The sequence below is a fragment of the Cucurbita maxima genome, unplaced genomic scaffold (genome assembly GCF_002738345.1).
Source record: "Cucurbita maxima cultivar Rimu unplaced genomic scaffold, Cmax_1.0 Cma_Scf00004, whole genome shotgun sequence".
In the NCBI taxonomy this organism is placed as follows: Eukaryota; Viridiplantae; Streptophyta; class Magnoliopsida; order Cucurbitales; family Cucurbitaceae; genus Cucurbita; species Cucurbita maxima.
In genome coordinates this window covers 2,287,385-2,310,355 of record NW_019272020.1, presented here as the reverse complement: position 1 = coordinate 2,310,355, position 22,971 = coordinate 2,287,385, and the positions used below count along the sequence as shown (strand labels likewise).

The following is a 22,971-nucleotide window of genomic DNA, read 5'->3' as shown; positions in this document are numbered from 1 at the left end:
TGGTGGTGGTGGTGGGGGAAAGAAAGATGCTGTGGGTGTGCCCACAAAAGTACTTTGTTGCCCTTTTCGGTCAATTTCTTTATAATTTTAATCGTTGACTTTTATATCAATTTCATATTTCATTTCCGCGTCCATCAGGGCCATTTTCGTCCACCTCACCTTTCCCTTTCCCACTCCATGCAATTTCCAATTCCCACCCAAAATCTGCTCCTCTTACGCCGTCGCTGACCTTTTTCTAAAATACAATTTTGCCCCTCCAATTCTATATATTTTTTTTCTATTTTAAGAAAATCAAAATAATAGAAGTTTGATGATACTAAATATATGTTATTTTGATTTTTTTTTAATTTAGAAATTAAAAAAAAAGTGTTGGAAATTCCTGTTTTATTTATTTATTTATTTATTTATTTAAACAGAAATAAAGTTTGTTTTATTAAAACTAATTATGAAAAAACAAGTATGCGGACATACTTTTATGAATTATTGTTTCTTTTAATAATAATAAAAAAAAAAAGTATATTTATCTTGTGGACAGAGCTGCTTCTACTTTTGGCACCTGGAATAACTTATTTATTNTTTTTAAAAAAAAAAAAAAAAAAAAAAAAAAGCAGAATAATTTAGGCGCTATCTAATCAGCATTCACCACATTTTTCTTTTTTTCTTTTTTCTTTTTTGTTCGTTAATACATAAATATAATTTTTTTTAAAATGCAATAAGAGAAGTTGCCATAATCAAAATAAACATTTGCAATTTCTTTTTTAGAGCATTTTTTATTTGTTCATATTCCTCTATTTTTCTTACTTATTACTAAAAAAAAAAATATATGAATTAGTAGTTTAAATTTTTAATTAATATCCTTATGGTAAGACCCACATCAATTAAGGAGGGAAACGAAGCGTTCATTACAAGGATGTGGAAACCTCACCTTAGTAGAAGCGTTTTAAAATCGTAAGGCCGATGACAATATTTAACGGATTAAAAGAAACAATATTTGCTAGTAGTGCATTAGAACTATACAGGAAGGTGTAACTGCAGATAATTAATTTGTTTGTTTTTTGAAACAACGCATTAAAGTCTCGGTGTGGATAACACTGAGGTTTTAGAAGCCCTAACTTTGTTGTACCCGAGATTCTCTCATTTCCTCCATTTTTCGTTACTTCCAACCATGGTGGTCCTCACTCCCTCATTATTTTGCATTCACATTTACATTCATACAATATACCCTTTCTTTTTCTTAAATAATTTAGTAATTATTTTTATTGTTTAAGCTATGTTTATATTAATAATTAAGCTAATTAAGCATGTGATTATTTATATATTTTGAGGACAGAAGAGAGAAAATGTTATTATCTGTCGACCTTGTAAAATAATCTTGTCAAAATTATACATAACCACTCAGTATATGAAAAAAGGTTGTTACTTCAATTAAATATTTTTTTAGGTTAACCACACGTGGGAAACATTCGAGTGTTTGACCCGAGTTTGCGCGGTAAATTTCACATAAAAGTGTGGTTTAAATTAATTAAATTTTAAATTTTTATTTATGAGGTCCTAAAAACTTTAAAAGTTTGCTAAAAGGGGTTGAATCACATTTTAATTTTGTGTTTTAAATTTTAAAAATTGTTTAATAAATCTTAATTATTTATTTATTTATTTATTTATTTATTCATGTATTTTTGTGAAACCCTTGGCATTTAAATGATTCTGGTAGCAGATTTAACTGCCACATAAATTTATGACATTATATCTCCAAAAATAAATAAATAAAATAAAATGATGTGATTAGGGAAAGTAAATTAATAATAACGAATAAATTGAAGAAGGCTCAAAATAGCAGGGCTATTTTCGTAATTTGTGTGTGTGAGTGTAGGAGAGAGAGCGTTAAAATGATGAAGGGTAGGGTGGTCATATTATAAAATGCCTCCGTCAAGGCGTCCAAAAGAAGAAGAAGAAGAAGCTCGTTCTCTTTTCCTCAGCTTTCATTTTCCGTTTTCTATCAAAATCAACAAGCCTTGCGATTCGGGTTGTTCTTGATAACGAATTTGGGGATCAAATCTGCTTCGATTGAAACCTAATCTATAAATTTGCCTCTGTATTCGACTTGAATCATCGTGTCGACCTCGTCTCTAAGGCTCTCGCCAGCATCCAAGTGTGATCAGCAGAGCATTTACTTCCATTGAAGAGCGAGGTTAGAGGGCAGAGTTTTTCAATTCATTAATGCTATGACCGTAGAAACTGTTCGTTCTCTTTCGTCTATGATATTTGCTCCCATCTGAGAGCATTTATTAGGATAGATGGCCTTCCAACGGCATCGCAGTCCTGCTTTAAATTCTTCATTTACTTTTCGAGCTTTGAAATGTCTAGGTTATTTACGAACTCGTCGAGAGAAATCGATTTGAGGAGACGATTCCTTGTTTTGTTCACATTTGAAAACCTTTCTGAAATTATATGGACTCTGTAGATCATTTTCCTGTCCGAGAATAGGCATTTGATTTTGTTTTGGCTTAGTTTTGAAGATACATCTTCTTTTGCAGGGAGGGGATGACTCTGCTTGTTTCTCATTCAGTTAGAGTAAGTTGCAGTCAACTATGATTTTGCACCGAAACTTTTTGATCGTCATAATCGCAATTTTCTCGGCTTCTTTAACAATCGCCGGGGAGTTAACGTCCTGCGAAACTGGAAATTCGGCTGAATTTGTACGACATCCGTTTGGATTCTCAAACTCGAGCCCAATCAAATTGAATTGCAGCAAAAATGGCGAGGTTCAAATCGGAAGATTCCAGGTCCAGAACATTACTGAAAGGAGCATCCTCATCAAACTTCCTGAAGAGTGCAATATCTCTATCAATTCAATGTCAGAACTGTTCGGCCAAAACTACAAGCCCACTCTCCGCAATAGTCTCCTCTTGAATTGTACTGAACAACCTATTTCATGCGGAATAATGGCCAATTTCAGCCAGAATCAGCTGAAGAACTGCGGCTTTAAGAGTAATAATTTCACCTGCTTCACTAAGACCGAGCGAGATGGATTTCTGCCCTCTTTAAATAAGTGCCAGTCCCTTTTGTCCTCTGTATTCGTTAATTCTACGTCACAATCGACCTCTTCGTTCGAGCTCCAGTTTGGGGTCATTGAGTTAGAGTGGTGGCTCTTGCCCGTGCCTTCTATGCGATGCTCGAAAAATGCCAATCGCAAGAACATTACCAGCTTTGCGGACCTCCTAGGATTTCGTTGCCAGTGCATAGAAGGGTTTGAAGGAAATGCTTACGACGACGTCGGCCACGGCTGCCGGAAAGGTAAGTCGCTGAGTCAACTTGGTGGCTACATACAACTTATTTGATTAAATATACATTAAATATGTGTTATTTGAATATTCAACGCTTTGTGTTCCAGTTTATTTTTATTTTTTTTAGTGGGTGGCCTAATATACCTATTGCCAGAGATAAACTAGGAAAATAGACGACAAAAAAAACGGCACATGTTAACCAATTAGAGGTCGACACCTGGTCCTTTTTAGTCAAAGCTGCTCCTCCTTGTCGTGTGTAGGGGTTCATTTGCTTATTTCCCGTCTACATTTAATTTGTTCGACCGTGGCGAAGATGGTTGTTGAATACCTTAAAACATTGCTAGAATTGGAAATAGGATTTTTATTTTATATTTCTCCGAAAAATTGAATTGCTCTGAATAGGTAGAAAGAATCATCGAAGGACTGCTCGTTCGGGTTTCCCCCTTTCTCTCACTCTGTTTTCATTTCTATCCTTTTTTTTGGGGGGGGGTGGGTGGGTGTCTTGTTCAAGTTGTAGAATTATATACTTCAAAATTACAAATGTTCTTTTTGAATTCAGTTTTTTTATTCCCTCTAAAATGTATCCTTTTATTTATTATTTATTTTTTTTAATTTTGAGACGTCTTTAAAATATTGTTAGTTAATGGGAAAGTCAATCATGTACGTTTCTGAAAGTTTGGCTGTGTCATGTTGGTGGTTTGAGATGAATGTGCTTTTAGTGTGAAAAGTCAGAAATTTCACGTAGGTGTGAAAGCCGAATGCCATGTGCCCATAGAGAGAATGCATCATCCATGGATTTTTATGTGGGTTGTTTATAACTATAGCTCATAATTTCCGCCATAGATGTTGCCAGTTTAGAGTTTTAAAATGAGGTTCCTACTCTCTAGGCTTCTCATGATTTTCAAGTCAAAGAGAGATAGATACCATTAAACATTGTTTTAGAGTAAAATTAGAAAGTCGTTGAGGTGGTAAGACTTTGTGAGAGAGAGAAAGAGAGAGGTTTGAGTCATTTTCCTACCACAAGTAGCAGTACAGTTAGGAGTGTAAATTTTTTCTTTTTTGGGGACTTTTCTCCAGTTGTCATAACATGCCATGGCCTCTGTGTCATTACTATTTGTCAAGTTGTTGTTCTAATTAATTTGCCAAAAAAGTCGGTAAATGAACAATTTTTAAAGAATTTTCCTTGATAGAGAATCAAAATCTTGATAATTGCGAGTAAGAAGCAAGGATTTGTTGCCTTTTCTTTTCTTTTCTTTTCTTTTTTTGTTCAGTTCATTATTTGTCGAGCTGGATATGTTTGCTTATTTTATTAATTTGTTTTGCTGGTTGTTTCGGCATTTGTTACAGTTTCTCACAAATGCAATCTTTCTACATACATTACTGGCCACTGTGGCAGAAGCAAAGTCGCTGCTCTAATTGGAGGTAAATTCTATCCTATTTCAATTAAATGTAAATAATGAGTTACTTATAAAATGGTATTAGATGAACATCAAGTCCTTCTCAAAACTAATTAGTAATGAAAGGAATAACTCATCTATTTAAGATTGTGAGATCTCTGATGCGTATCCTCAATAGGTGGTATATCCATTTATTTAGAAAAATACATCAATAGGTTATCTTTGGTTCTAACCTAACAGTTATAATCTCAGGTGCCATTGTTGGGGCCGTTATAATGGCCATCCTGATCCTTATCTGTTACTGCATCCGACGCCGCTCATTGTGTTTGAAAGGTCAGATGAGTGCAAAGCGGCTTCTAAGTGAGGCTGCTGGAAATTCGAGTGTTACATTATATCCCTACAAAGAAATAGAAAGAGCCACTAGTGGCTTCTCTGAGAAACAAAGGCTGGGAACTGGAGCCTTTGGTACAGTCTATGCAGGAAGGCTTCATGAGGATGAGTGGGTTGCTGTAAAAAGGATCAAATATAGAGACCACAATAGCATTGATCAGGTCATGAATGAGATAAAACTGCTCTCCTCAGTGAGCCACCCGAATCTAGTTCGCTTGCTTGGCTGCTGCATTGAGGAAGGCCAACAGATCCTTGTATATGAGTTTATGCCTAATGGAACTCTCTCTCAACATCTTCAGAGAGAGCGTGGAAATGGCCTTCCATGGACAACACGACTCACCATTGCAGCCGAAACTTCTCGTGCAATAGCATACCTCCATTCTTCTGTGCATCCACCAATATATCACAGAGACATCAAATCAAGCAATATACTTCTGGATCATAGCTTCAAATCAAAAGTGGCAGATTTTGGTCTTTCTAGACTTGGTATGACAGAAATATCACATGTCTCAACAGCTCCACAAGGGACCCCAGGTTATGTTGATCCGCAATACCATCAAAATTTTTATCTTTCAGATAAAAGCGACGTATATAGTTTTGGAGTAGTCCTAATAGAGATAATAACCGCATTGAAAGTGGTTGATTTCACTCGTCCCCCGAGTGAAGTAAACTTAGCCGCACTTGCCATCGATAGGATTGGGAGGGGTTGTGTGGATGAACTAATTGATCCTTTCCTCGAGCCAAATAGAGATGCTTGGACCCTCTACTCTGTTCACAAGGTGGTTGAGCTTGCATTCAGATGCCTCGCATTTCACAGCGACATGAGGCCTTCGATGACAGAAGTAGCAGAGGAACTGGAAAGCATCAGACGCAGCGGGTGGACATCAATGGAGGAGAATTTTTGTGCAGCATCATCAACAGGATCGGCTTGCTCATCTCCTCGAAGCATAAGCGAGAGATCCATAAGTAGCATTACAATTAAGAAGGCCGGGCTGCTTGCAGGACTGGGGAGCCAGAGATTGATAATCCCACCGGAGAGCAACCATCAGAAGGACTATCTGCCTTCTTTAGAAGAGGTTATGGATAGTTCCCCAGTTTCCATACAGGATCCTTGGTTAAGTGAACAAAGCTCACCTTCAACAAATAGTTTATTGGGTAATGTGGCACGGTGAAAAGAGAAGAAAAAGAAGAAGAGGAAGCTCTTTTGTAGGACATTTAACCTTTTTTTTACATTTCACTACACCATTATTTGTGTAATCCTATGGAAAATCTTACATTGTCTCATTGTTCTTAACCCCTCCCCACTTATGGATAGAATTGTAGATGCCATTTTCCAGGAAATGCGAAGTATTATTTGCTCATCCTCAGGAAATGTCACATGCCATCCAGGCAGTGGAATATGCTCTGATCTGTTCGATTATCATTCTCGTATAACTTGTTTCATTTTTCAAACATGCACTTCCATGAAGAGTAGAAATAAAGACTTATTTACCATCAAGAGGAGAAATTATGTCCATAATAAAACAAACCATTGGATATATGGCACAAGATGAACCAGAGAGTATTTGAATTGACACTTAACCCTAATGCAGAGAAAGGAGGAGAATCTACCCATGACTTCTTGGATCAGAAATTTGGTGCACTTTCCTTGCTTCAGCACTTGAAAACTGTCCAACAACACGAGCATGAGGTATCGACGCTTCTCCACGAGCAAGAGCATCGACATTCTCGAGCAGATATTGTCTTGGAAGTCGGCCAACTACATTACCCTCTTCATTCCCCTGTTTGTCTAAAAAAGCAAAATGTGGAATACCCTCAACACCAAACTCATCAAGCTCCTGCTCCCACTTTGTATTGTCAACATTCAGCATAACAAAATTCACACGGTCCCTGGAAGCCCAAAGAGATGTATTTAGCTTCCTCCAGTTTAAAACAATTAAGGATGAACAGTTCTGATGAGTCAGTCATAGATTTCCAAAAAGTCTGATAATCCATCAAGAACAAATGGTGTAAACATGGAACGACATTTCCACAAAGTGGGGAACATAAAAGAATCATTACTTGAACTGTTGCTCCACTTTGTATACATCTGGAGCCAATTCCCTGCAAACTTCACACCAATCTGCGTAGAACTCCACCACAGTGGGCTTCCCATTTGAGAGAGCCTGAATCATAATAACAAAACATTATATGAATCTTCTTTCTGAGCTATAATTACTTTAATTTAAGATCACAATCAGGTAAAGCAAAGAGATTGTCAGAACTATGAACACTTATGGATTCCAAACCTCTTCATAAGGCAAAGCCGCCGCAGCCAAGTCCTTCAAAGAAACTCCAAAATCCAATCGAGCTGACAAGAAAAGTGCCAGAGCTGAAACGGTAGAAATGATTGCAACCCGTCTATTGATATTTTTATCGGGAAATTCTGGGAAACCCTGATTACTGGAAGAGCTAGCGGTTTGGCCAGTGCTGTCACCGACTGATTCAGGACCGTCCGATGATTTTTCCTGGAGAAGAAGGCGTCAGAAAGATGAACTACAACCAGAAAATAAAGGTATCAGTCCTGAAGATTTATGAACTATTCTGCATTTATTACGAGTAGAATCGAGAAAATTCATTAAGCAATTGATCTTGATTTCAGGTAATTAGGGCTTGATTCAATAATTGAAGCTACATGAAAAGAACAACTGAATTACACTTCGCAAAAGCTTCAGTATATTCTCAGCGCGGTTGAGAGAGAAAAACAAAAGGAAAATCGAGGAGGAAATTGAAAAAGAGATGATGAAGAAATTGAAGCATACCGCATCGGAAGAAGTGTCGGCGGGATTAGGAAGCGTTTGGCAGACTATGCCTGAAAATTTCCGGCGGGAAGTTCGAAATCCGGCGGCTATGGGTTTAAGGAGAGGCTGAGGAATCCGAAAGGAGAGCGGGATTCTGTGGAGGGTGAAGGAATCTGAAGCAAAGCGAGCCATGGGAGATTTACAACTCTGCGTGAACGCCATTTGGGAATTCATATCAATTCCTGAAATTCGCAATAACAACCAGATAAGTTTACTCACAAAAATCTTTTCATTTGACCTTTTCACCTCGCTTCAACGAACAACAAAAAAACAAAACTACGATTTCTAAGTTAATTCATCGACAAATGAAACAAATTCATAATTAAACACCTCCAAACACAAAACTGAATCACTAAACAAAAAAAAAAAAAAAAAAACAAAAACAAAAAAGTTTTACATTTTAACAGATCAGAAAATTAACACAGAAATCTCAAAGTTGAAACGAATATAAAATATCTCAAATTAATGCTTCTTCTTTCCATGGAGGGGTTAGAGAACTCAGAAAAATATAAAATTTCTAAAATTAATTAACTATTCCAAATTTTTTCTATTTAATTTTTCCTAATTTAGGCACTAATTCTATGCAAACTCACCTATAAAGTTTTTACGGAAATTTTAATTTAATTAATTCATAAATTAAAAAAAATTCAACAAATGGTAACAGATTAAATTGTTAGAGTAAAAATTGATACAATTCGTCTGTCATGGCCTCTTGTTCGATGTACTTTGACGATCATTGATACTTAAAAGGAGTGCATTTGTTTCGAGTTTTCACAATTTCCTTCAAATTTTCACCAATCATTTCATCTCCATACTCATTCTTAGGTTTCTAAAGTTGTAAAAAAGAACATCATTGTGAACTGTCTTCCAGTTGTTCATGATAATGTCCAGAAAGTCTCTTGAAATTTAAAGGAGACCTACCTTAGCAGAGTTCATATAAACGGCTACCTCAACGAATTTCTTGCCCTCTATAACTCAATTCATTCTATTAAACCCTACTATGCATATCTGTTTGGCTGATCCTATGGGCCTCACCATAAACAAAACGAGTCATTAATTTTTCCTCCAAAGCCCACTGACCAATATGCAAGCACAACCTACCTTAGCAGAGTTCCTTTCCTCTGCTCACATACACAACAAAATCTCACCATTGCTTTAGTTCATTCTGCATGAATCTTCTATTTTCAAAGCAACTCGTGTTGCAGTATAGTAGTGAGTATTCTTGCCTGTCATGCAGGTGACCGATCCTGAATTAATTCAGCGTGTTTTGACTTCTCGAAGCCTAGTTAGAATGTGCAAAAATCCACTAATTTAGAGGGGAATAAAATGTGGCCTGCACAATAGATTTACCTCTTGGGTTCGGTGGAGAGCCGAAGGAGTATTCCGGCCTGGGATAATATGCGTGACACACGGCCCCTCAAGTGAAAAAGCCAAATCGGCCTCGGCCCCAGTTTGCCTCTTTTCCTGGATCCACATGAATGCAATTTTGTGGTTCTCTTGTGGATTGCAAGCAAAGCTGCAAGGATTGTGGAGAGAGGTTCCTGGGAGCATGTGGTAACCAGCAACCCACTAAAGCCTTAGATTTGTGCCAACGCCAACGCCCACCCTTGACTTCATGTCCCCATCTAATCACACACATACGCACACGTTACTAGATGCAAAGCTTTGCCTCATACATACCCACTTTGGCATTATTCAAATCCTATCTAGAAACTACCAAAATGCACGTTTTCAACTGTACCTAACATTCTTTTATCTACTTTTCATTAACTTCCTCTCATATCTAAATTTTTTTTTTTTTTTTTTTTTTTTTTATCAAAAGTAGATCCAGAAGAAAGAGGCATTTGAAACCTGATTGAGCCCTTGTTAAAGCAAGTTCCAACTGAGTAGTCTTTTTGATTAATCAATGCATGTTTCTTCATCAATCAGAGGGCCCAAAAGGGGCACGCATTGTGTTGGAGACAATCTTGCCCCAATTTGTGCTGTGATTCAAAGCATTTCAGTGGAAAATGCTTCAACTATGAGTAAGATAATATGTATATATACATACATGCTGACCTACGTGCTTCCTTGCCATGAAATAATGCGTATGAACAAATAAATAAACTAATCAAAGAATCTGTATGCTCAGTTTTTGTGCATTGTGCCCACATAACTTAACTGCATTTTGTGGGGTTTTGTGCCCTTTTGGACGTTTCCCCCTCTTCATTTCAAAGTGCTTTACCCACTTCAGATTTTTGAATTGCAACTACTTTAGGATATACTTACTTACTGCTAGCCTATGTCGTTTCTGGTTTTACAATTATATAATAATAATTCAACCGAAGAATTTATAATTTGTAATAATATAATTATGTAAATTAACTGAAGAAAAACATTTATAATTTGGTAACATAACTTCTTTTGGCATTATATTGTCTTCCTTCCCTTCTTTGAGACCAATTGTTTTTTTCCTAATCCAAACCATGTGGTTTCAATAATTACTGGATTCCCTTATTACAATTCTGCAATCTTCTTTATGTATTTTTAATTCAATCCAAGATTTTCCACCCCAAAAAAAAGGGAAAATAATTAATGAGAAGATTCACTTTGTTAAGTAAGTGGGGTTTGTCTGTCTATCTAATAATCCCCCTTTGAATTTTATATTAAAGTTGAAATCATTGTATAATTATATATTTCATATGATTTCTACTGTTTATGATTAATGTCCCATGCCATAAGATGGACATTATTGCATACCAATACAGCTCAATGGTATGTTTGATTAATGTTATATTTGAACCTTTGTCCATCAAATTTTGAAAATTAATAACTTCTCATAGCTTTTAGTCTCTTGTGATGTTATTATTATGAAAAAGAAAGAAATAAATCTTTGGATTGGGTTCACATATGGCCCCCACTTCATATTCCCATTATATTGGTGAATTGCTTAGTCTCATCTCATCTGAGCAGGCAGGCTGCCATTATGAGTTCCCTCCCACTTAGGTCACACTACCACTTGGGGCATTCATAACTCATACTAGCTGTCCCAAAGATTCTAATATATTTTTCTTATAGTTTGCATTTTTTTCAAGCCTATTTCTAATAAACCAATCTAATTTTCAAAAATTTACACAAATTTGTAATTGAAAAATCTAAAGCACATTGGGTGAGTTCATCCATCTCATAAAAAGAGAGAGAGAGAGAGCTTACCAGAGTACAGCGGCAGCTTTTGAAATGGGCAGAGTCGGTGGGTGGGTAAGGGAAGCATTGAATTTTGTATGTAAAACCCAGAATTGTGATTCAGCAGCTGCTCTTCTGCATGAGACAATTATAGATACGAGAGGTGAGAGCCATTGCCATCCTTCCACGCCCCCCATATTAAAATCTGAAAAAATGTATACTAAAATAAAATATTCAATCACTTACCTAAAACCACTAACCCCCCCCAAGTTGGCATTCCCTAGCTGTTTCTTATGAAATTAAAGAAAGTGATAATGTCACATTAATGGGCCTCCCCCTATTTACAAAAAAAATATTACCTTTACAACTCAGTTCCCTTTCATATTCACATATTTTTCATGAGATTTTATTAAATTTACTCGTTACAAAAGTAAATATGAGAGTTTTTTTTTTAGTGAAAAATAAAAGAGCTATGAATTATATGGTGGCATCAGTTCTGAAAAAAGGATTCTCTTTAAAAATACAATTTATAAAGGTAGTGCTTCAAGTAGTTTAGACGACGACGACAAAAAAAAAAAAAAAAAAAAAAAAAAAAGCTGCCATTAATTTCTTAAAATAAAAGGTAACCGACCCTCCAGAAATTAGGCTTGTGGCAAAGCAAGAAACTCTTTAATTGAATGGAAAGAAGCAGAAAAACATGAATTCGAGCCTGCGGTTTCCTTTCTTTGACGATGGGGAAGAAAGGAATTGAATCAATTAATTATTTGATGGAAGTCTAAAATGGAGCGGGTGAGATACTGACCTGATTCGTAGACCAAGAGCAGCGAAGAAAAAAGGAAATTTTGTTGAAACCCCCCATTTGTCCGATCTGAGAAGAGGGGTTTTTTCTTTTCTTTTCTTTTCTTTTCTTCTTTAAATTCCCATTTGGCATTCGCCTTTTGATGCTATTTGTCAGATTTATTCTTCTCAGGAAAGGCAATCGCAACGAGCTAAAGCACAACCAAACAATTTTCTCACCATCACTGGTCGTTTTCCTTTTTATCTGTTCTTCCGGAGAGAAGTCCATTTCATCCAAACACAAACAGTCCTCAAAGATCTTACTTCTTTCTCTTTGTTTCTTTGTTTGTTTTCTTCCTCTAAACCCCCCCGCAGATTTCTGTGCCTTCGGACTTCTCCAGCTTGTGCGAGAAATGGATCTGGTTTTCTAGTTTCAGGGACTGATTCTTCGGGGCAGTGTGCAGAAAATGGCAACGGAAATACAAGCTGCTGCAGAGAACCCCAGCTCTAAGAGGCAAGCATGGTGAGTTCCTCTTGTCTTCCTTCCCCATTTTCCCACCTTCGGCTAAAGCTCCCATGTCAATGGTGCTGATTGGGAAGGTATTTTTGGGTTTTCTTTTTGCAGGTTCTGCACCACTGGCTTACCGAGCGACATTGTCATCGAAGTGGATGATATGGCTTTCCATCTCCACAAGGTCGCCTTCTAAATCTCGAACTTACTTGATTAGTAGTTTTTTCCTCTTCTTTCTTGGTTGATTTGGTTGTTTCGGATAGTTCCTCTTGAGTTCTGGCCTTACGGATTTGTAAATTTTCAGTTTCCTCTGATGTCTAAGAGCCGGAAACTTCACAATTTGATAACTGAGCAAGAAGAAGCCAACTACACTACTCCTACCAGAGAAAATCAAAATGAAACTGCCGAAGCAGAGCAACAGGAAGAAGACGAAGTTGAGGAAGATCACTTCCATATAGTGCTCTCTGATTTCCCCGGCGGCTCTGAGATCTTCGAAATGGCATCGAAGTTTTGTTACGGCGTGAAGATAGACCTCAACTCTTCCAATGTCGCTCCTCTCCGCTGCGCCGGAGATTTTCTGGAAATGACGGAAGAATACAGCGAAGAAAACCTAATCTCAAAAACTGAGAGATTCCTCTCCCATACCGTACTCAAAAGCATCAAAGAGTCGATTAAAACGCTGAAATCTTGTGAGCTTGTAATGCTTCAAGCCGAGACCTTATGCATTACGCAGAGATGTATCGCTTCGATCGCTTCAAAAGCGCCTTCCGCCGATCCCGCTTTGTTCGGATGGCCAGTCAGTGACGAAGCCAGTGGCGCTCAAGATCATTCGAAGCAGATGCTGTGGAATGGAATCGAAACCGGAGGGCGAAAGAAGAGCGGTGGTAGAGGAAGCAAGGGAATCTCATGGTTTGAGGATCTCGCACAGCTGAGTCTGCCTCTGTTTAAGCGGTTGATTTTCTCCATGAGAGATCAGGAAGTAAGCTCGGAGATTATTGAGAGCTGTTTAATGAACTACGCCAAGAAATATATTCCAGGCATATCCAGGTCGAACCGGAAGCCGTCGTTGCCTTCCTCCTCTTCGTCTAGTATGCCTACGGAGACTGAACAAAAGGAGTTGTTAGAGACCATAATCAGTAATCTTCCACTAGAGAAGCGCTCCAAAACTTCAACTGCAACAAGGTTCCTCTTCGGATTACTGAGGACGGCCAATATATTGAATGCTTCGGAAGCTTGCAAAGCTGCTTTAGAGAAGAAAATAGGATCGCAACTCGAACAAGCAAAACTGGACGATCTTCTGATTCCGAGTTATTCATATCTGAACGAGACCTTATATGACGTTGATTGTGCAGAGAGGATCTTATCCTACTTCTTGGATGGACTCGACGAGACAAATGAAGAGGTCACTGAAGCTAATCAAGCTGAGGACGATGGTCTCAGATCGCCGGCGTTGATGCTCGTCGGCAAATTGATAGATGGATATCTCGCGGAGATCGCCTCCGACGCCAATCTGAAGCCGGAAAAATTCTACAACCTCGCCATTTCTCTCCCTGAACAGGCTAGGCTCTTCGACGACGGTGTTTACCGAGCCGTCGATGTGTACCTCAAGGTTCGCAAGAAGCAATCTCCTAATCTCTACCCTGCATTGATCTCAAAATCCTCCATCGGTATAAGTTACTCAATTATGTAAATTCTTTTGACAGGCACATCCATGGATATCCGAAGCAGACCGCGAGAAGATCTGCGGAGTAATGGACTGCCAAAAGCTGACATTAGAGGCATGCACCCACGCCGCTCAGAACGACCGCCTTCCACTGCGAGCAGTAGTGCAGGTGCTGTTCTTTGAACAGCTGCAGCTCCGTCACGCCATCGCTGGAACACTCATGGCTGCGGAGTCTGTACCGGCGGATACCGGAAGATTCTCAGCCGTATCCCGTCCCGAAACGGAGGAGTTGCAACGGGGAGTGGGAGAGGAGAAGGAGGAGGAAGTTCCAGGGCCAATAGCGCACGAGAACGGCACGTGGAGAGAGACGGTGAGGGAGAATCAGATGCTTCGCTTAGACATGGATAGCATGAGGACGCGGGTGCATCAGCTTGAAAGAGAGTGCTCGACGATGAAGAAAGTGATCGAGAAGATCGATAAGGATAAAGCAGCGGGTCCACAAGACCCTGGAGGTCGATGGCGAGGATCGTTGATCAGACGGTTTGGATGTAAGTTCAAAACTCAGGTTTGTGATTCCCATGAATCGGCGGTTGCGGATGGTCGGAGAGGACGACACCACCATCATCAGCAGTAGAACGTACTGCAGATGAATATTTTCCTTTATCATTATGATTATGGTTAAATTGGGAGTTGTAATTTTCCAAATTTTGTGATGGGTAATCAAATTTGTTGCTTCCACTCACCGTTTTGTGGCACGTCTTTCAGTGATACCTTAATTAAATTAGAATCACCGCTCATTCTTATTTGTGATCCAATTCAATTGATTCTTAATTGCTCATAGAGATCGTTTATGCCCTGAATTTGAACCATTCTTCCGTAATATTTTGGGTAAATTAATAAAAATAATTCTAAATATAAAAGGAACTTTATATAGGATAAAAATGAATTCATTAGTAAAAGTAGTTGTGATGTGATAATGAATGGACTTTTGATGTTGGATAAAAGCTTAATAAACCATCAATCATCATCCATTGACCTATAAACTAATTCTTTTTCCTCCCTCTTGAAAAGTTCTTAAATTTTTTTCTTCCTTTTCTTTGATGAGTAGTAATTCGTCGTGAAGTGTTGTTATAGGGTTTGGTAAAGCAACAGTGAAAAAGGTGTTATAGGCGGCGCCACTTTTGAAGAACTCTTTCAGTTTTAGGTGTAAAAGAATCCAAGAAATAGTGGCTCTTATAATTGCATGCGCTTTGGTTCATGATTGATCATTTTCAGTCAAACAAAGCCCATCTACTTTCTACCGCTCCTCTTTCTTCTTCATGTTTCTCCCCTTCATCATTATGTTTCTTTTAACTTGCCTTACATTTTGCTATGACCCAGTTCCTTTGAATTTGAAACTACAAACATGCACTCCAGGTGTTTGTATAAATGCCGCACTGGCTCTGCCACTTCCAATTCTCTTTGTTCTGTCTCAATTCTTCTGGAAAAAACTTTCTCATTTCTCATTTCTCATTTGAAATGGGAATATTCCTTATCGGGTAAGTTTCAATCTCACGCTGGGCACCTGCACTTTGAAACTTCATTGTTCCCTGGTATTAGCTTTAGACATTTCCTGTGCATCTTAGGTGGAGGGTGAAGAAGGCGAGGATGCCATATTTGGCTCTGAATAGTGATCCCCTTAATAGAGGAGCTGATTAATTCTGATATCAACGAGCTTAAAATTGCAGCCACCAAGCTTGGTGGAAAGGGCCTTGATACTTCTTTGCTGCCATGTGAGTGCTTTGTAATGCAAGGCCTTGTTTGGGTTCATCTGCTCCAGACACAGTTTGTGAGCTTCTAAATATCATGTTTCTAACATCATTATGTAGTCAGTTGTTGATTTTTGATCGCACAAACTGGAGAACTAACATGCTTACTTTTCACTTCTTGTCCGACTTATTGAGGTGACAGTCACTCTCATTTCCTTGCTGGTTTGATTTATGGTTTTGAAATGTTCACAATATCGTGTTTCTTCTTGATTTCCTTAAGAGGGGATGCTGGGAAATGGATTGGCTTCGTTGCAGTGGTGTTGATGCTCTTCTTTCCACGACGTTTCCCAGGTTAGCATCGTGGTCCTCTGTTTAGTTTTCCACCACTTCTTGTTCATCAGTGTCCTGTTTATGATAAAGGGTTGTTTTGGATTCTTTTTCTTTTATCATGCAATTGAATCCTAAACTACAAAAAGGCATTTGTCATCGGTATTAAGTTCAACCTCGTAGTTGTTGATATGAGATTTCGCATTGATTAGAGAGGGAAACGAAACATTTTTTATAAAACTAAGAGTGTGGAAACCCCTCCCTACTAGACATGTTTTAAAACCGTGAGGATGACAACAATATGTAACAGCCAAAACGAATAACATCTATTAGCAATAAATTTGGGTTGTTACAAATGGTAACAGAGTCGGACATTGAGCGGTGTACTAGCAGGGGCGCTAGCCCAAAGAAGATGGATCGTGAGATTCCACATCGTTCGGAGAGTGGAACTAAACATTTCTTATAATGGTGTGGAAACCTATTCCTAGGAGACACGTTTTACCATTATGTCAATGGGGACGCTGGGCCCCATGGAAGATGGATCATGAGATCCCATATTGGTCGGAGAGTGGAATTAAACATTTCTTATAAGGGTGTATAAACCTCATTTTAGCATTGTGCCAACATGGACGCTGGGCCCTAAGGAAGATGAACAGTGAGATCCAACATCGGTGAGACAGTGAAACTAAACATGTTTTATAAGGGCGTGAAAACCTCTTCTTAGAAAACGTTAGAACTAAACATGTTTTATAAGAGTGTAGAAACTTCTCCTTAGGAGATTCGTTTTAAAACTACGAGTATGACTATATGTACCAAGCCAATGCGACAATATTTATTAGCTTTGGGTTTGGATAATATTTATTAGCTTTGGGTTTGGATGATGGTTACAAATTTCGATTTTTCTTTTTTTTTATAAGTTGCGGAATAGTAATTGTCACAAATTTAAAATTTTAATATTTAGATTGGGATAATCTACTAAATGAAATTATCATCAAGAGTGCAGAATGAAAATTTAAAAAAATAATAATAATAAATAAATAAATAAATAAAAGGGTATAGGAATATCCGAGTAGCAAATGAGGTGTATGCCACGTGGCAAAAATAGAACCAGTTATGAAGCATGCAATCAGGTAATGAGATTCTTCTTATCCAATACATTATCTTACTCTAACCAAAGCCACATAATCGTTTTGTCCTCTCATTCCCAAAACCTTCCTACTCTGCCCGTTATTATAGTTTCAGTATCAGTCGCCGGAGCAGTCTTCATTTCGTTTTCTCCTCTGGGAACACGAAGAGATACCAGTCTTCAGAGCAATGGCGGCTTCAGTACACGCGGCGGCTACGCTTATTCAACCCTCCAAGTTGGTCGTCTCCGCAAGGAGCGGCACCTCGCAACTCAGATCTTCTCAGGCCGTTTCTAAAGCTTTTGGCGTTGAATCTGCCGGAGCTAGACTCACCTGCTCTCTGCATTCCGATCTCAAAGAAGTTTCTCGGAAGTTCGCCGATGCCGCCAAGATCGCTGGCTTCGCTCTTGCCACTTCCGCTCTTGTAGTCTCGGTATGCCGTTTCTTTGCTTATGGAGGTTTGCTTTTCTTACGGTCTTGTTTGTTATTATTCTCGAAGTTTTGAATGAATTTAGGATCGTTTCGGTCCTGAGTACGTTAAATTGCCAGCTGAATTTAGTCGCTAATATTGATCAACTTCTTTCAGTTCTATCTCGCACAAAATTGGCACTTCTTGAGGAAACTAATTCTAGTTCAGAGTGTGTAATTAATAATCTCCGATTTGGTAACTTAGTGATGATTTCTTACTAAAGAAAGGATGAAAACTCTTGATCCAAGTGGTGCAAGCATTTGAACCCGTTTAATGCTCAATTTTCCTGAAGATCCCAATTTACAGTGGCCTTGTATGTTTGGCTTCATCCAGTGACGTGAAGTAATTGAGTTTAGTTAAAAGATTACGAAAAAACTGGAGGCTAATATATGAGTTTAGTTTTGTTTGCTTAATTACTTACATAACATTATTATGCAAGAATTACATAATCCTTAAATAACTTATAGTTTGTGTATTAGGTATGTTCTAAATTAATAAAATACGGAATCTATTTGATACAAATCTTTTAAAAGTTGAGTATAAAATTTCAAGGACTGTCCTGACTGAGTAGACTTGGTGTATGCAAGTGTAATGCTACAACTTGGTGAGCATCTGAACTGTTTGAGGCTTTTCGTGTATTTCCAGGGAGCAGGAGCTGAAGGAGTACCAAAGAGACTCACCTTTGATGAAATCCAGAGCAAGACATACCTTGAAGTGAAGGGAACTGGAACAGCAAACCAGTGCCCAACCATTGATGGAGGAGTCGAGTCATTTGCCTTCAAGCCTGGGAAATACCAAGCCAAGAAGTTCTGTCTGGAGCCAACTTCGTTCACTGTGAAGGCTGAGGGAGTGAACAAGAACTCCCCACCAGAATTTCAAAACACCAAGCTCATGACTCGCCTAACTTACACCCTGGATGAGATTGAAGGACCCTTTGAAGTGGGTTCTGATGGTTCCATCAAGTTTGAGGAGAAAGATGGCATTGACTATGCTGCTGTCACTGTCCAGTTACCTGGAGGCGAGCGTGTCCCTTTCCTCTTCACCATCAAACAGCTGGTGGCCTCTGGAAAACCAGAGAGCTTTGGAGGAGACTTCTTGGTCCCATCATACCGTGGCTCATCTTTCTTGGACCCAAAGGGAAGAGGAGGTTCAACCGGGTATGACAACGCTGTTGCATTGCCTGCTGGAGGAAGAGGTGATGAAGAAGAACTTGCTAAAGAAAACGTCAAGAATGCTTCATCTTCAACAGGCAAAATCACTTTGAGTGTCACCAAGAGCAAGCCCGAGACTGGCGAAGTAATTGGTGTATTTGAGAGCATTCAGCCCTCTGATACTGATTTGGGGGCAAAAGCTCCAAAGGATGTGAAGATCCAGGGTGTCTGGTACGCTCAGCTCGATTCTTAGGCCGCCTCTCTTTCTTCCTTTATGATTGCATATTGTTCCTTGTAAGTTAAAAGGGAAAGCTGCTAAACTTTCTTATGGAGAGAAACGATAAAAGGGGGTTCTGTTTTATCCAGTTTGCATATAAAATCTTGTGCCTTCCACTCGTCTTAAACATATATTTGCTTCACAATTCAAGATTAGATCTGCCCACAGGTAGCCGTCGAGTCAACATTGATCAGAGAGAGAAACGAGTGTCAACGAGGATGTTAGATCTTGAAGGAGGAAGATTGAGAGATCTTACCTCGATTGAAAAGAGAAGTGAGTGTCAATGAAGACGTTGGGCCGTAAAGGAGATGGATTGTAAGATCTCCATCCGTCGGGAAGAAGAATGAAACATAAACGTGTGAAAACATCTCTCTAATACTAAAACTTCAGGGAGAAGTCTAAAAAAAGAAAACCTAAATATAATCATATCGGCTAGGGATGAGTTTGAATTTGAATTGTTATACTCATTCTTTAAGTATCCAATTATAATCCACCACAACTTTCATGGTCATAAATAGATGAGACTTGGGAGCTTCTTTTCCTCTCTATTTTCCTTGTATCAACATCGAGATAGAATATTAGAGTTCCTAACAAGAGTATCTCCTATATTCTTCTTTGATGGTTTATGTAGCAACTCAAACCTACCGCTAATAAATATTCCTTCTTCAATGGCTGACGCTATTAGAAAAAACAACCCGATATTTGAGTTGGAAATAACAAAAAAGTATATATATAATAACTTTATATTATAGCCACAAAAAGGGAAGCTTCGCATTGAAGTGGAGAAGATTGCGAATCCTTATTGTGTCTAGTCGACAGCATAAAGTTATGATATTTTGGTGAACATGGACATAGTGGGAGCTATTGATTACTATTTCTCCCATTAAATTAGTTTTAAAGTAGTTGGCATTAATAATAATCCAACAAATATGCTCAAAAACTATAAATATTACTTACACCATTTGTATTTCCAACCAATTTTAAAATTTGTTTTTGTTTTTGTTTTTAGGATTAAACTAATAATTCGAATGGTTGATGAAAAAAAATGTGCAAAAACAAAGGAAAATCAAATAATTATTTAAAAATTAAATTAATAATTTTTTTTTATGTATTTTGTCTATCTTTAAACTTTAAAAAAAAAAAAAACAATAATAACTTTACTATTACTTTTCCATGATAACAAATTAAATTTTTAATATTTTAAAATTTTCTTAAACTTTTAAAAAATTTATTAATACCTTTCCATTTTTAAAAAAAAAAACTATAAAATATCCTTAGTGTTAATATTATATTTAAAAGGTATCTATAAAATTTTAAAATAAACATTAACATCTCTTACCTTTATATGATAAACATTTTTATTAATATACAGACAAAAACTGTCTAGCTTTAATTATTATCTCCAAACTTTTAAACGTGGTACTAATAGTCAATGTACTTTTTAACTTTAAAAAGAGTTTAAGGGTATTTTTACCGTCTTTAAAAATTTTAGAGGTATTAATAAAAATTTTGAAAATTATTTATTTTTAAAATAAAGTATTAATTGTTTTCTTCTAAAATTAATGATAAAATAAAATATTATAAAAGGTATATTTGAAATGTAGTTATTTTTAGATTGGTTAACAGAATATTAGTGCAAAACATTCAAATTTTAAAATTTACATATATATTTAAGCTTGAAAAAAATAATAAACTTAACCAATCTAAAAATAATATTCCTTTTATAATATTTGATCAAAACTTTGAAATAAAATATGATAAATTAATTTCTGGATTTTTAGACTCCACAGATTTGATTTGACGGTTTTTTCTTTGTTCTTTTTTTCCCGTTTCCATCCCTCCCTAATAAATAAATAAATAAATAAATAAAGATTTTTAAAAAACTCGTCATATATTAAAATTTATACAATTAATTTCCAACTATAAATTACAAATTTACAATCAAAGCTCCTCCAAAATCGAAATCAGAAAGCCGGCTAATCTGGATGAACAAGATCAGGGTGCAGCAGCGTAGCCATTTCCGATCTTTCATCTTCAGAGAATCCATTTTCTTTTCCCAGCCCGACAAACAAACCCACCCAACCCAATTCCGTTTCTCGATTTCAAGGTCTTCAAACCCAATTTCAGTAGAGATTCTGTTAGTCCCCACCATTTCTGAGTGATGGTTTTACGATCGAGGAGTGTGGCTGTGGCTGTGGCTGTGGCTGTGGCGTAGAATAGTTGCAGAGGAAAATGGAAGAGATGCCGGGGGCATTGGGCACAAGCGCAAGCTTGGCACTCCGTCTTGGTCAGGCGATCTTTGCCTCGGCTTCCCTAGTCTTCATGTGTCTCGAAATCGAGTTCTATAGCTACACGGCTTTCTGGTAATCAGAATTTCTTTCTTCCTACTTTCTCCTATTTGGTTGTTTTTGTTCTGGCTTTCTGATCACGAAATCGGCTTAATCTTGTAATAACTTTTTGTTCTTGTAAGTAGCAAGTGTGTTAGCTTCATAGCCTAACTTGAATTTCAATGTATGCATTTTGTACATTAGTGTATCAAATGTTTGATTACTGCCTACAGAAATTCTGTCTTGGATATTGATCAAAGAATCATGCGTTTTCTCAACAAGTTATGAATTTAGATTCTTCTGAACTGATAGTGGCAACCTATTTAAGAAATAACCCAAGTGGGTGTGAATATTAGATTGTTCATCCATTTTATGTAGCATTTCTTTTCCCTGGCTATCTTTGACAGGGTAATATGTATTTAAACAAGGATTAGCGGATCCGGGGTGTGCTATTATACTACTGAAATCATTTCAAACTAATTAGGTTACAATTTACAGAATGGTTTGGATGTTTGTAATATGATGAACTGCAATGGAATATTTCTCTGATCAAACAAAGTTTTCTGATATAGATAGATGAACATGGTCGAGAATTCTTGTTTGCAAGTTGTTTGGAGAAAATTTCTTGTTTCCATCCACTTCTTAGGTGTTCTTATGACTGGATGCAACTGTTTGAACATAAGGATAAGAACGTCAAGTTTAATATGTTTGGAGAGTTAATTAGACTTGCATCTTAGGAGGGAGGAGTTCTGAAAGATGCTCAGCCAGGAGAGCATAAATGATGAAAACTTGAGCTAATTTTCTGTTGTTTGTTTGTTTGTTTTTTTTTTTCCTGATCATACATACATACACGTGCGAAAAATATATGAAGATCCAAAATCTGAAGGAAACTTTGTGATTGCTCATGTTGATTCCCCCAGCTATCTGGTGACAGTCATGGGTTTGATGGTTCCTTGGAGTCTGACATTGGCAGTAGTAGATGGCTATTCTGTTTTTGTTAGGCATTTACCTCCTCAAACACGAGTAACGTCGATCATCGTCACTGGAGATTGGGTACGGGAAATATCGTCTAGGAAACAAAATATAACATCTTTGTTCTTTGTTCTTTGTTCTTTGTTGTTTCTCCTTCTGATAGAAAATGAAAGGAAAAACATTTAACACACTTTGTATGTTATGTCATAGGTTCTATCATTTCTGTCTTTGGGTGCTGCTTGCTCGACAGCCAGTGTCGCCGATATCTTGCTCGAAGCCGGGATTTCGTATTGCTCAGCAAAGCTTTGCAATAGATATCGGCTTTCTGCAGTAATGGCATTCTTGTCTTGGTTTCTTTCTCTTGTTTCTTCACTCTTCAATCTCTGGCTTCTTCCATCTTTATAGAGTCTTTCTTCTTAAACTCATTTTTTAAGAACTGTATATGAAAAAAAGAAAGAAAAAGAAAACTGTGAATTATAGGTTCTGATTTTCTTTATTCACTCTGTTGCATAAATTTGTCCAATTCTTCAAAATTGGATTGGATAGTTGTAA

At 37.4% G+C, this 22,971-nt stretch overlaps 5 protein-coding genes and 1 long non-coding RNA gene across 10 annotated transcripts; 4 read left to right on the top strand and 2 right to left on the bottom strand.

Moving 5' to 3' along the window:
- The first annotated feature begins 1,939 nt into the window (after positions 1 to 1,939).
- LOC111478676 (wall-associated receptor kinase-like 14) lies at positions 1,940 to 6,494 on the top strand. Its single transcript, XM_023123074.1, has 4 exons — positions 1,940 to 2,188; positions 2,535 to 3,294; positions 4,632 to 4,706; positions 4,934 to 6,494. Exons 2-4 carry the CDS (start codon positions 2,589 to 2,591, stop codon positions 6,241 to 6,243), a joined length of 2,091 nt encoding a protein of 696 aa, XP_022978842.1. The 5' UTR covers positions 1,940 to 2,188; positions 2,535 to 2,588; the 3' UTR covers positions 6,244 to 6,494.
- A 41-nt stretch (positions 6,495 to 6,535) lies between these two features.
- LOC111478679 (thioredoxin-like protein HCF164, chloroplastic) lies at positions 6,536 to 9,153 on the bottom strand. 4 transcript variants are annotated; one of them, XM_023123078.1, is made up of 5 exons: positions 8,920 to 9,153; positions 7,873 to 8,093; positions 7,360 to 7,578; positions 7,133 to 7,236; positions 6,536 to 6,961 (listed from the first exon to the last, which is right to left on the bottom strand). In XM_023123078.1, the coding sequence occupies exons 1-5, from the start codon at positions 8,963 to 8,965 to the stop codon at positions 6,679 to 6,681; spliced, it is 873 nt and encodes a 290-aa protein (XP_022978846.1). In that variant the 5' UTR covers positions 8,966 to 9,153; the 3' UTR covers positions 6,536 to 6,678. The 4 variants fall into 4 exon arrangements, with proteins under 4 accessions (XP_022978846.1, XP_022978848.1, XP_022978845.1 ...); XM_023123080.1 differs by having other exon boundaries at positions 8,833 to 9,152; XM_023123077.1 differs by having other exon boundaries at positions 7,873 to 8,096; positions 8,923 to 9,152.
- Positions 9,154 to 9,255: 102 nt separating this feature from the next.
- LOC111478682 lies at positions 9,256 to 11,964 on the bottom strand. Its single transcript, XR_002717537.1, has 4 exons — positions 11,876 to 11,964; positions 11,104 to 11,208; positions 9,763 to 9,893; positions 9,256 to 9,536 (listed from the first exon to the last, which is right to left on the bottom strand). It is a non-coding gene; the product is annotated as an uncharacterized LOC111478682 (long non-coding RNA).
- Positions 11,669 to 14,767, top strand: LOC111478677 (BTB/POZ domain-containing protein At5g66560-like). Its single transcript, XM_023123075.1, has 5 exons — positions 11,669 to 12,098; positions 12,226 to 12,373; positions 12,476 to 12,545; positions 12,666 to 13,970; positions 14,065 to 14,767. Exons 2-5 carry the CDS (start codon positions 12,318 to 12,320, stop codon positions 14,656 to 14,658), a joined length of 2,025 nt encoding a protein of 674 aa, XP_022978843.1. The 5' UTR covers positions 11,669 to 12,098; positions 12,226 to 12,317; the 3' UTR covers positions 14,659 to 14,767.
- A 2,513-nt stretch (positions 14,768 to 17,280) lies between these two features.
- LOC111478678 (oxygen-evolving enhancer protein 1, chloroplastic) lies at positions 17,281 to 19,249 on the top strand. Its single transcript, XM_023123076.1, has 2 exons — positions 17,281 to 17,656; positions 18,338 to 19,249. Exons 1-2 carry the CDS (start codon positions 17,414 to 17,416, stop codon positions 19,094 to 19,096), a joined length of 1,002 nt encoding a protein of 333 aa, XP_022978844.1. The 5' UTR covers positions 17,281 to 17,413; the 3' UTR covers positions 19,097 to 19,249.
- A 1,812-nt stretch (positions 19,250 to 21,061) lies between these two features.
- LOC111478681 (CASP-like protein ARALYDRAFT_485429) lies at positions 21,062 to 22,871 on the top strand. 2 transcript variants are annotated; one of them, XM_023123082.1, is made up of 3 exons: positions 21,062 to 21,483; positions 22,368 to 22,500; positions 22,630 to 22,871. In XM_023123082.1, the coding sequence occupies exons 1-3, from the start codon at positions 21,353 to 21,355 to the stop codon at positions 22,822 to 22,824; spliced, it is 459 nt and encodes a 152-aa protein (XP_022978850.1). In that variant the 5' UTR covers positions 21,062 to 21,352; the 3' UTR covers positions 22,825 to 22,871. The 2 variants fall into 2 exon arrangements, 1 of the variants encoding a protein (XP_022978850.1); XR_002717536.1 differs by having other exon boundaries at positions 21,376 to 21,483; positions 22,319 to 22,500; positions 22,630 to 22,775.
- The last annotated feature ends 100 nt before the right edge of the window (positions 22,872 to 22,971 follow it).

Coding starts and splice junctions, on each gene's coding strand:
- LOC111478676 (XM_023123074.1), top strand. CDS start 2,589: ATGATTTTGCACCGAAACTTTTTGATCGTCATAATCGCAATTTTCTCG. Junction 3,295..4,631: donor CGGCCACGGCTGCCGGAAAG/GTAAGTCGCTGA, acceptor CATTTGTTACAG/TTTCTCACAAATGCAATCTT. Junction 4,707..4,933: donor AGTCGCTGCTCTAATTGGAG/GTAAATTCTATC, acceptor TTATAATCTCAG/GTGCCATTGTTGGGGCCGTT.
- LOC111478679 (XM_023123078.1), bottom strand. CDS start 8,965: ATGACTCGTTTTGTTTATGGTGAGGCCCATAGGATCAGCCAAACAG. Junction 8,094..8,919: donor CCATAGGATCAGCCAAACAG/ATATGCATAGTA, acceptor TGCGAATTTCAG/GAATTGATATGAATTCCCAA. Junction 6,962..7,132: donor AAAGTGGAGCAACAGTTCAA/GTAATGATTCTT, acceptor TTGGGCTTCCAG/GGACCGTGTGAATTTTGTTA.
- LOC111478677 (XM_023123075.1), top strand. CDS start 12,318: ATGGCAACGGAAATACAAGCTGCTGCAGAGAACCCCAGCTCTAAGAGG. Junction 12,374..12,475: donor AGCTCTAAGAGGCAAGCATG/GTGAGTTCCTCT, acceptor TTCTTTTTGCAG/GTTCTGCACCACTGGCTTAC. Junction 13,971..14,064: donor CCGTCGATGTGTACCTCAAG/GTTCGCAAGAAG, acceptor TTCTTTTGACAG/GCACATCCATGGATATCCGA.
- LOC111478678 (XM_023123076.1), top strand. CDS start 17,414: ATGGCGGCTTCAGTACACGCGGCGGCTACGCTTATTCAACCCTCCAAG. Junction 17,657..18,337: donor CTTCCGCTCTTGTAGTCTCG/GTATGCCGTTTC, acceptor GTGTATTTCCAG/GGAGCAGGAGCTGAAGGAGT.
- LOC111478681 (XM_023123082.1), top strand. CDS start 21,353: ATGGAAGAGATGCCGGGGGCATTGGGCACAAGCGCAAGCTTGGCACTC. Junction 21,484..22,367: donor TATAGCTACACGGCTTTCTG/GTAATCAGAATT, acceptor TGATTCCCCCAG/CTATCTGGTGACAGTCATGG. Junction 22,501..22,629: donor TCATCGTCACTGGAGATTGG/GTACGGGAAATA, acceptor GTTATGTCATAG/GTTCTATCATTTCTGTCTTT.